General features: G+C 45.4%; 1 protein-coding gene across 6 annotated transcripts in view; it reads right to left on the reverse strand.

Moving 5' to 3' along the window:
• The window catches only part of Syt17 (synaptotagmin 17), a 66,504-nt gene that overhangs the window by 19,349 nt on the left and 35,068 nt on the right, over positions 1 to 12,087 (reverse strand). For all 6 annotated transcript variants that reach the window (XM_031388040.1, XM_031388039.1, XM_031388034.1 and 3 more), the window contains 2 exons: positions 8,963 to 9,083; positions 6,973 to 7,128 (listed from right to left, as the gene is read on the reverse strand). In XM_031388040.1, the coding sequence (XP_031243900.1) occupies positions 6,973 to 7,128; positions 8,963 to 9,083 (277 nt within the window). The remainder of the gene's footprint in view (positions 1 to 6,972; positions 7,129 to 8,962; positions 9,084 to 12,087) is intronic.

The following is a 12,087-nucleotide window of genomic DNA, read 5'->3' on the forward strand; positions in this document are numbered from 1 at the left end:
TTTTTCCAAGACAGGATTTCTCTGTATAGCCCTGGCTGTCCTGGAACTCACTCTGTAGACAAGGCTGGTCTCGAACTCAGAAACCCACCTGCCTCTGCCTCCCAAGCGCTGGGATTAAAGGCGTGCGACACCACCGCCTGGCCAGTCTAGGGTTGTAAAAGGCTCCCTGGAAATGCCAGACAGGGACACTCCTGCACTGTGTCTTCTCCTACTGATGGCCAGCATGGTCAAGCGACCTCTTTGGGAGAGGTCTTCTTTGTTGCTTCTTGATTTCCAGCACAGGCTGGTCTCCTGAACTCAAGGTGGCTCTGTGTAGCCTTTGAGACACAGCTGGGTAAAGGCCTGGCCTCTGCTGGCTTGTTTTCTCAGGCCCTGCGGGGCAGGTGTGCTCCCTGGGGCTTGCCCATCCCCAACAGGTGCATTAGCAACTTTGCTCATTGCAGAGATGAATTTCCTGAAAGAAGCAACTTAACGGAGGAAGGATTTGTTCTGGATAGTTTGAGGGGTGGAGTCCATCATGGTGGACAAAGCTTGATGGTTCTCAGATACGTCTGGGTGGAACTTTATCCTGGCCTGATTTCCAGCTCACTCTTTCCTGGCTGCCTCCTCCTGGCTGCTGTGGGGTTTACCCTGCAAGCATTTTATTTCAGTTCCACATCTTTGGTTCTGACGCTCCACACTTCTCTGTTGCTTACGGACACACTCCTTCTTACCATTCTTCTCGAGAGGGTTCGCCCCTACTTCTTAGAAGAGTGGCTCTTAACCTTCCTAATACTGCATGTTAGGAACCCCTTAATACAGTTCCTCATGTTGTGATCCCCCACCATAAAACTATTTCTGTTGCTGCTTCCTAACTGTAATTTTGCTACTGTTATGAATCATAATGAATCATAATGTAACTATCTGATATGTACATTATCTGATATACGTACGACCCTGTAAAAAGGTCCTTCTACCCCCAAAAGGGTCGACTCCCACAGGTTGAGACTCATTGTCTTAGCACAGTCAAAGCTACTGTGAAGTCCTGGGAAATTCCAACATCCAAGGCAGCCTTATGGCTCACTCCCCTCCCCCAACCCCCGTCAATGTATGCTTCCCAGGGAGTCTGTCAGGTTTTCTTGGTTCTTTATAACTGAAGTCATTTTGGATTATTACAACATACATTTTGAACATTCCAAGAACCTGGACCTTGTTTAATTCCTAGTCATATGTTGGTGTTTCAACGAGTAAATCCATGTTCTTCAGATCACAGGTTCTTCTGCCTGGCTTTCTGTGTGACATTATTCCACCATCAGCTCAACTGTCAAGGCCTGTGCTACTTAGTCTGCCTGGGTCTGTCCCATAGGGACCAGTGGAGGAGTTGGTGACTATCCCCCGTGCAGTTCAGCTCCCAAAGCCTCGGTTATACCATCTGAGGGTCATACCCACTCCCACTGACCTTGGGGTCCACACACAGGTTGGTGGGGACCCTTATCCAGCTCTCCCCTTTGCAAGCTTCTCTAGTCTTTGGTTGTCAGGGTGACTTCATGATCCTCTGCGGGACAGTGAAGATATTGAGCGTGTTACTTAGCTGTTTGCTGCTCACGAGCAGGTCTGGGGCTAGAGCCTGGTGCAGATCCCAGCTCTTTCTCTGGCCTGTCTTACATGCTCAGCAGGATGCTGTGGGAGCCGACACTGGTCTGCGCCTACAGCTGGGCTGGCATAGCTGTGTCAGTTTCTGGACAAGGTACCAGCTGGTAACTTTGGGACGAGGGTGATTCTGTGAGGAAGGTGCTGGGGCAACATCTACAGCTGAGCTATGAGCCTCCTACGACATCAGCTAATCATCTCCCTCACACACTGAGATGATTAAGGCAACAGACAAACTTTTTCAAGTGGCTGCCTGAGGCAGGCGGATCCATGTGCTGTTTTGCCTTTAATTCTATAACTGGAATAATGTAGTGCATTTTCATGTGAGGAAGCTGAGCTCAGAGAGGTGGAAGGTCACAGCTGACTATTGGTGGATCAAGATTCATCCCAAGTCTTTGTAACTCCAGCGTCTGATCCTTCTATGGTAGGTCTACCTAGTATCAGCACCATTACCACTACCAGCACCATCAACACTAGTAGCAGCAGCAGCACCACCACCACCACCATCACCGATTGGCTAGACTCTCTGGCCATTGAGATCCCAGTATCCTCCTGTGTTCACTCCTGAGTGTTAGGATTATAGCCTGTACCACCATGCCGACTTTTTAAATGTAATACTTCTTATGCATGCCATCTGGTGCCCATTAGATCCTAGGTCTTCCCAGGGTAGATGTTACAAGCACCACCCTCCAGCCTTTGATCTGTTCCCATTGCTTCCCTATCCACCTCACTGCTGCAGCAGATTCAATTAACCAATGCTGTGCTCCAGCTGCAGAAAGACAGGCAATTATGAAACACAGACTAGGTGCCTTGGAACTCGCTCTCACACTGGTGCCTGGGAGACTTGCAATCGGACAGCAGGTGGGGGTGAGGGTGGGGGAACAGAATAGTCCAGGCAAAGTCTGGTTAACCTAATTTGTGCAAGAGAGCCACTGCAAATGTTTGAGAAATAGATGCCATGGCAGGTTTGAAAATTGTAAGCTCTGAAGTCTGGTCATCAGAATTTGAAGAAGTCCTTGTCAGGCTTGATGCCTGCCAGCCTATGGTGCCTGTCTGTAACCACAGCACTCTGGAAGCAGGCAAATGCTGAGGCAAAGAGAGAGGCAGAGAGGCAGAGAGGCAGAAAGAGAGGCAGAGAGAGAGGAAGAGAGGCAGAGAGGGCAGAGAGCAGAGGCAGGAAAATCACCATAAGTTGGAGATCAGCCTGGTCTACATAGCAAGTTTCAGGTCCAGCTGTGGCTACATAACAAGGCTCTTTATTTAAAAACAAAACAAAACAAACAAAAAGCCCCAACAGGGCTGAGGCTGTTGGTCAGTTAGTCAGTTGGTAGAGAGCCAGAGAGCACTCAGCTTTTACTTATGATCCCATTCATCCTCACCAACACACAGAGTTTGAGCTAGCCTGTGCAAATTCGACCCTGTCTCAAAACAAACTAACAAACCTGGGGAAAACCACAAAAACTAACATCTTAACACTGTTTAGTATACAATTCTGTGACACCACTACACTGATATTAGTGCAACCATCACCACTGTTTGAGCCCAGGTTTGAATGTGTGTTTGTCAGGGTCTCCCTACATAAGCCCCAGCTGGTCTTGAACCCATGCTCCTGCCTCTCACTCCTGACTCCTGGGTTTAAAGGAGTGTGATATCATGCCCAGACTAGAAGTATTATTGTTTTTTTATCTTTCCATTTAAAATAGCTCCCTATTGCTCCTCTCTCAAGCCGAGACCCCCATTCTCATAGATGTTTGACTACGTTATATAATACGTGTTACTTTTTTTGGCTGGCTTATTCCACATCACATGACTTCAAGCTTCATGTTGTAGCAGACTTTGGGAGAGCCTTCCCTTTTATGTCTAATAGACGTTTCATGGTCTGCATAGGCCAGATTCTCTTTTTCCTTCTGTCCATCGCGGGATTCTCTGCCCCACCCCCAGCTGTCGTGGATAAACAAAGGAGCACAGCACCTGAGTCTCCTTCCAATGCTTTAAGATTCCTAATATCCCTTTCCACATTGAGAAGTAGAATTGGTGGATGGTGATAAATTTGTAAAGAATCTGCTATTGATTCCTTCCTCCCCTCTTCTCCCTCCCCTTCCCTCTTCTTTCTGCTTCCCTCCTCCTCTCCTAGCTTTCCCTTCCTCCCTTTCCCCTCAGTTCCTTCCCCTCCCTCCTTACACACGATGGCCATTTGCTTTCTATTGCGGTGATAAATACCCCGGCCGAAAGCAAGCCCGGGAGGAAAGGGTTTACTTGGTTTACATTCCAGGATCACAGTCCATCACTGGGGCAAGTCAGGACAGGAAGTCAAGCAGGAACCTGGAGGCAGGAGCTGATGTAGAAGCCATGAAGGGGTGCTGCTGACTGGCTTGCTCCCCATAACTTGTTCAGTCTGCTTTTTTTTATGTACCCTGGGACCACCTTCCCAGGGGTAGCACCCCTGGGTTAGGCCATCTCCTGCCAATCATTAAACAAGAAAATGCCCCACAGACTTGCCTGTAGGCCAATCTAATGGAGACATTTTTCAACTGAGATTCCTCTTCCCAGATGATCCTAGCTGTGTCAAGTTGACAAAAGACTAACCAGCATACCTACCCTCTCCCTCCCCTTTGTCCTTCTCTGGGTCCCTCCTCCCTTCTCCCTCCTCCCTCCCAAGCACTTCAGTGGCCAGCTCACATTTCCCTCTGCTCGAGGAAGATGACCATGGATTTCCCAGAAAGGTCCTGAACCATGTGTTATGAAGTTGGGAAACCAATCTTCCTCTCTTTTCTTTCTTTCCTTTTAAATCTCAGCTGTAAAAATCACCTGACTGCATGGTAGGAGCATCCTCCTCCTACTGGAGAATGGAATTGTTCAGAGTGCCCAGCCCCCAGGCTAATTACAGATTTTCCCCAGGGAGTCTCAGCAAATGCTTAAATTGCAGATCAACCTGACTTTCCCTGAGCTGTGTTTGAAAACATGGAGCCTGGCTAGAATTCAGATCCTTGGCCTGGAGGCAACAGTGCTGCTGCCTCCCAGTCAGTGAATAAATCGAGTCAGCTTTGTGGAGCTGCGCGGGGAGGCTGTGGCTCCAAATCACTCGTCCACATTTCCGCTACTATATCCAGCCAGAGCCCTTTAGATAAAATGCCAGCTAGCTGCAGTTCCCACTCATGTCTGTGCCTCTGCATTAGAGATATCTGGGGTACTTTGTAATGTCTTTATATGTATAGTAGCCTCCCTTTATCTGTACGAAGACCATCTGAGAGGCCAGTAGGTGCACCAAACAGCTCACAGCACCAACTCTGTATGTAATTTCCTGTCCATACTCATGACAGAGTTTTACTTATAAACACAGCAGAGTAAGGGATGAACAGTAACCAGTAATAAACACGACCACTCACATCTGTACACTGTCCCCCAGGTTGTGTGGCTGTGGCCTGTGGGATTTTCCATTGAGTATTTTTGTACTTCATCTGACTGTGGCTGACTGAAACCCAGGCACCAGCACTGTGGTGAGGTCCTGCGGCAGGTGTTCAGATTCAGTGCTCGGCTCCAGTCTCTGGGGATGAGGCATGGCCACTGGCTATGTTCTTAAGCTCCTGATGATGTTGTAAGTAGCCCTGACCTCATGGGCTGGGGAGCTAGGTCTACCTGCTCTGGAATAATATTTCCCATGGGACTGGCCCCGAGGAGCATGAGCCTCAGTGCTTGTAGGATTAAGCACATCTTTTGTGTGTCAAGGGCAGATCTTGACCAGGCAAGAGAGCTCAGCAGGTCAAGGTGCTTGCTGCCAAACCTGACAGCTTCAATTTGATCCTCAGGACTGATGTGGCAGAAGGGGAGGAGAATGGATACTATCAAATTGCCCTTTGCAAACACTATGTTATGCAAATGTACACACACACACACACACACACACAAATGTAATTAAAAAGAGAGAAAAACAGGCCTTGTCTGAAGGGACTTTGACAATGCTTCCCAATTGAAAACCCAAGTCACCCAAGAGAAGGGTCTGTATGTGTGTGTGTGTGTGTGTGTGTGTGTGTATGTACACATTGGAGCATGTGTATGTGAAAGCCAGAGGAGGAGGGTGGGTGTCATCTATGTCCTTATTCCCTTGAGAATATGACAGCCACTGTCAAGGAGACCACAGTGCTGAGGTTACAAGCTCATGCAGCCATGCTTGGTCTTTACAGGAATGCTGAGGATTTGAACCAAGTTCCTTAAACTAATGCAGTGAGTACTCCTACCTCTGAGCCATCTCCTCAGGATCGCATACAGATTGGGCTATGGCAAGAGTTCCTGAAAGAACTAGAGACAAGGAGTTTAGACTATCTACGCAGGAGAGTTTCTGACAGTTCCAGAGCAGGCCTCCTAGAGGGGGATAGCCAATCAGCCAGAACTACACAGCACAGCAGAGATCTGCCTGAGTTCGTTTTTTTGTTTGTTTGTTTGTTTTGTTTTGTTTTTGTTTGTTTTTTTAAGACAAGATCTCATGTAGCACAAGCTGTCGACAAACCTGCTGTGTAGCTTAGGCTGACCTTGAACTTCTGATCCTCTGGAGTGCTAGGATTACAGGCGAGCTCCACTACACCTGAGGTATGTGGTGGTGAGGATTGAACCTGGACCTTCATACATGCCAGGCAAGTTCTCTAGCAACTGAGCTCCAACCTCAGCTCCTGCCAAGGCTCTTGAGTGACAGGGACTATGAGATAACACCTGTTTGATGATTTGTTTATGCTACTAGAATTTAGAGTGATTTGTTATGCAGTAATAGATAGCCAGTAACCTCTTAAATTAAACAAAATTGTGCCCAGAAAAGCAGATTAAACTCAACCAGGGAGTGTCATATGACCCCTGTACCTAAAGTTTATATTTTCCTAGTGCCTTTGCAACCTTCCTTTCTGATTTAAGTGGCCTGTTTTTTTCTACACCTATATTAAACCCAGCAACTTATCAGCACCACCGCCACCCCCATTACCAGGACCACCACCATCACCATCATCATCAAAGATGGTGTAGTGTGTATCAGGCATTATTCAAAGGTCATAACTCAATTACTCTTTATTCACAGTAAACATAACAATTATCCATATTTTAGAGATGAGGAAACCGAGGCCAAGGGGAGTTAACTTGCCAAATTACTTAACAGTTTTGAGGAGTCTAGCTTAATAATTATATAACAATTACATTCTAGATTCCATGGGTCTTGTCCAAGTTTACAGATAAGAGTGGGTTCAAATCTACATAGTTGAACATCAGAATCAGGTATAATTCTCTCTAGATGCCTTCCATTTTTATGGGACAAGTTGAACATGCCTCACCAAGGCTTCATCAGTGTTTATAGTGTTACCTTACCTGTGAATACTAGGCTGGCATTTTCCAGTTCTTCCTGGGGAACTTTGAAGCTGAAGGATTCATTGTAAAAAGGATCGATTGTGCCTCGTAAGAATGATGTCTTCTTAGTTTTCACAAGCTTGAGTCCGTGTACCAGCTGGATTTTCACAAATGGGTCTATGGATTAGACACAACATTATAGACTACTAGAGATGATGAAACGTGGTCTAGCCATCTCTCATCTCTTCAACTTCCCAGCCATCGTGTCATTCTCCAGCTCTCCCATCCATCCACACATCTATCTGTCCATCCATCCATCCATCTATCTATCCATCCATACATCCACCCATCCATCCATCATCCATCCATCCATCCATCATTTATCCCTCCATCTGTCTATACAATCACTCATCCATTCTTTTCTCCATTCATTTCTACCTTTTTATCAAGTCATTAATATACTCCATTCAACATTAACCATTCTTCCATCCATCCATCCATCCATCCATCCATCCATCCATCCATCCATCCAAGTTGTTACCTATGTAACAGAGTAACCATCTATCCCCTCCCCATCTCTCTGTAGTCTTCATTGCTGAGGACAGAGTCCAGGGCCTCCTGAACAGTAGGCGAGGGTTCTACTACTGAATTCTTTTTTATTTTTCTATCAGTCTACCCACTGATTCATTTATTAATCCAGGCGTTACTCCAGTCTTACCTTCACACAATCATTCCCCACGTTCACACAATCATTCCCCACGTGTCCAGCTGTTCTGTCGGAACACCGTTCCCACATCTAGCCTCCTATCTGCAGATTCCTTTTCCACTTCCTCCACTCATTCAGCATGTACTGAACTCCTCTCATTTTTTTTTTTTTTTTTGGTACCGTGTTCATTTTAGAAATGGGAAAATTGTAGATTTAAAGATAAGGAGCCATTTGCTTAAGATCTGGCTGGTAGGAGCAATCCAGAAGCAGGAGCCATTTGCAGACTAGTGGGCTCACAGCTCATACTCACGAGAGTGAAGGCAGAATCAGGAATGACATGCTTTGGTCATTTTATAGTTTAGAAAGGGATTTGTGCAGGTGGTTGAAGTTACTATTTAGTTAAGTAATCCAGTGAGATAAATACTGTCATCGTACAGCTATGGAGATGATGAAGTTGGTTAAGTAACTTCTCTAAGATCACAAGCAGCACAAAGACACTTAGTGGCGGGCACTTGGACACCTTTCTCATTGCAGCATCCTGACTCTCCACTGTGGTGGGTCTGAATGTTCCAGCCACTGCAGCAGCATTTCCTCCAGCCTTCTTAAAGCCTCTGTCGCATAGTGTGGCTTCTGAGAACACAAGGTGCACTCTAGATTTGGCTGTCACCTCATTACAAACAACTTCCTTTGGCTATTGGTCTGGGGAAGACAGCATTTCTACCACTGAACATCCTTTACTGTCACGGAAGAGGCTATGTACAGATGGAACAGAATCGGTTTTTTGTTGAATGTGTTTGAATTTTTTTTTTTTTTAACAGAAAGTAGACAACAAAGTAGCTCTTTCAGAGCTGGGATTTATAAAGATTACGATACAAAAGAAGAGAGCTATAAAAAAACCCCTCAGGGTGGGCCCTGCTTTGCTGGCTGATCCAATCACTTGTGCACTATCGCCACCTAGAGCATGGCATCTGCATTACAGGCATAGTATGTGGAAAAGCAAGTTACTTCTCAGGAACTTGTAAGAGAAAACAGATTTCAGAAGTAACCCCAGCTGGCCACATGTGTGAGAGGGTTCCCGAGATTCTATCCCTGACCTGCTTCATCCTAAGGCATAGCAGATCATTTATTTTCCTTTTTGAACTAGTATTATAGTTCTAGATGCTGCCCACCTTTCTGTTACCTTAGCAACAGCATCCAGGACACGCACAACACAACACTACAACACAACACAACACAACCCAAGCCAGGTCCCTCACCCAACAGAGAACACCTCAGAGACTTAGTGGATAAGGGATTATACTGTACCTGAACCCTGGCTCACATCTGTCTGCAGGAGTTGCTTGGCTCGAATGATGTCCACGTTCAGTCTGCCAGCACTGGGAAGGTAATTTAGAGAAAGCAGCAGCTCCCCCAGCTCCACTTCATTCTGGAGGGAAGAACACCATCAGAAGTCTGCTTTCTCACTTTTCTGCTTTTGTGTCTGTGGTACAGGAAACTGGTTCCCAAAACCCACAACAAAGTGGCTGAGAGCGGACCAGTAAATAGTGGGTGCCTTTTACTTACATCTGAGTGTATGTACACATATATGTGCACACAGGAAGACACTTTTATGTGTACATGTGTGTGAATTTGTATGGATGCAAGAGGACAGACAAACCTGAGTGTCATCCTTTTGACCACCATCCACCTCATTTGAGACAGGATTTCTTATGGGTCTGGAGCTCATAAAATAGGCTAGACTGGCTGGCCAGTGAGCCTCCGGGATCCTCCTATCTCTGCCCCCCAATGTTGGGATTACAAACATGGGCTACCATGCCTAGAAATTTTATGGAGGTTCTGGGGACTGAACTTAAATCATCAGGAGTACAAACAAGTGTTTCACCAACTAAACCATGTTTGACATTTTTTTAGCTTCTGTATCCAATTATGTTCTTGTCTATCTCAGAAAGTGTTTTCTTCTCTTAGAAGCTCTAACAGCAACAACCCAGCATGTGAACAATGGAAGTGACTGCCAAGTGCTGTGCTCAGTGTTCCACATATAACAACTAATTTAATCCTCATTAGTCCAAGAGGCAATAATGATTACTTTGTTTAACAGATGCTGAAAATGAGACTTGGTCCAAAGACACACAACTGGAAAGCTGTAGTTGGAACAGGAGACATGATCCTAGACTCTTTCACCAGCAGAGGGCTACCTGGGTAAGATGCTGTTCTTAACCTGTAGCTAACAACAGAGCCCAACACCCTTACTACAACCACGCTCAGTACATTAGCTCTCCCCCTACGCCAGGGCAATCACACACACCCTTACTACAACCATGCTCAGTACATTCGTTCTCCCTCTACACCAGGGCAATCACACACACCCTTACTACAACCATGCTCAGTACATTCGCTCTCCCTCTACACCAGGGCAGCCACACTTACAGGAATCTGTATAGATACCCAGGACGGATGACTCCATGCTGCTTAGAAGACAAACACTTCATTTTCATGTCTCTAGGTTTTAAAGAATTATGAAAAAAAAATTGTCAGCCACTTCCGAGAAGTGAATCATTCTCCATGTACTCACTGGCCAACTGCATCGGTTATAAACTTTCACCAAATGGTGTTTTATTTGTACTTACCTCTATGTATAAAAATTTAGCTGAATATTTTCAATGAAGTCCCAAGTAGGATGTAACTTTATCTGTGTGGCCCCCCAGAAAACATCTCTAGGTGATCAGGACATTAAAATAAACATTCCCAGGGTGTATCAGAAGTCAAAACCATCTAAGGAACCTCAACACACACACACACACACATACACACAACACACACACATACACAACATACACAACACACACATACACCATCATGTAGGTTCAGGGATCACCTCATGATCAATCTAGATTTGACTACATCTTCATTCAACCTCATATATGATTCTAGAGTACCTTCTAGACATACACCATTTTATTAGTAATACTTCAGAATGTGTCTCTAAAGATGTTTCATCCATCCTTCCATCCATGTATTCATGCATCCATCCATGCATCCATCCACGCATCCATCCATCCATCCATCCATCCATCCATGTTCTCTACCCCTTCCAACAAACCAATAGCAAATGGCAGGTCTAAAACAATGTTTATCACAACAATGTTTATTGTTGACAGATGAAGACTCAAGCCAAGAGATTCTTATATGGCCTGAGCATGGAGGTGCACACCTTTAATTGCAGCATTTGAGAGGCAGAGTCAGGCAAATCTGGATGAGTTTGAGGTCAAGCTGGTCCACATAGGAAGTTCTAGGCCAGCCAGGGCTACATGAAACCTCGTCTCAAACACAAAACGACAAAACCAGATTCCTATGTGGATCAAGTTAACCAATAAACAAGAAACAACCTCACAGTTAACTACAGGTTTCAAACTTGTAGCCTGTGCATTTGGCTTGGCTCACATCACATTGAAACAGACAGTTAGTGATTGTTATGTATTTTTAAAGATCAAGCTACTTCATATAAAAAAAAAAAAGAATTCTTTCTTTGCTTGAAAAACAGGAAGGTCTGCCAGTGCTGGGCCCATGTTCCCACTTGGCAATCAATGAAGATTGCTTGGATAGACTTTAGTCCTGGGCCCATCTGTGCACTTACTTGTGAAAAGCCAGTTTTAGCCAAAGGCCCTGCTCACTTCACTTATCAAGAACTCCTCCCTTTCTCTCTTTCTATTTATTTTATTTATTTGGTAGTTGGGGGCAGATACCCTTATACTGAGCCCTTGGTGGCCCCAAAACCCCTGCTGTTAATATCTGACATCTTTACTGTTAGGTTAGGTTCCTCTCTTCCACCATCCCAAAGAATGTGTCTAGTCACCCAGCCAATCTCCAGCAAGGTTGATTTAGATAGAATCTCTCTTCCTTTGGAGGCACCCCTCAGTAGGAATTCCATCATTGATCCTGGGTGAAGACTGAGCCAAATCTCTGCCCATCTACTAAATCTCATGGCTGTGCTCCCTATGCCATCATGATGGTCCTCTACAAAGTCTCATGGCTGTGCTCCCTATGCCATCATGATGGTCCTCTACAAAGTCTCATGGCTGTGCTCCCTATGCCATCATGATGGTCCTCTACAAAGTCTCATGGCTGTATTCCCTATGCCATCATGATGGTCCTCTACAAAGTCTCATGGCTGTATTCCCTATGCCAGCACAATGATACACAAGTATGTACAGATACACAAGTATGTATATACCTGTAAGCATGTGCATACCCACACAAACATGTATTCCCACATATATGTATACATATGCACGCACATACAGATACATGCTGCCTCTGATAGGGCTGGAGATGTAGTTCAGTAGTACAGCATTTGCCTAGCAACCATAAGGGTTCCATCTTAGGACTTGAAAAAAATAGTGTCATTTTAATACCTCATACTACCCTTTTGG

This window comes from Mastomys coucha, unplaced genomic scaffold, assembly GCF_008632895.1.
Source record: "Mastomys coucha isolate ucsf_1 unplaced genomic scaffold, UCSF_Mcou_1 pScaffold21, whole genome shotgun sequence".
Lineage (NCBI taxonomy): Eukaryota > Metazoa > Chordata > Mammalia > Rodentia > Muridae > Mastomys > Mastomys coucha.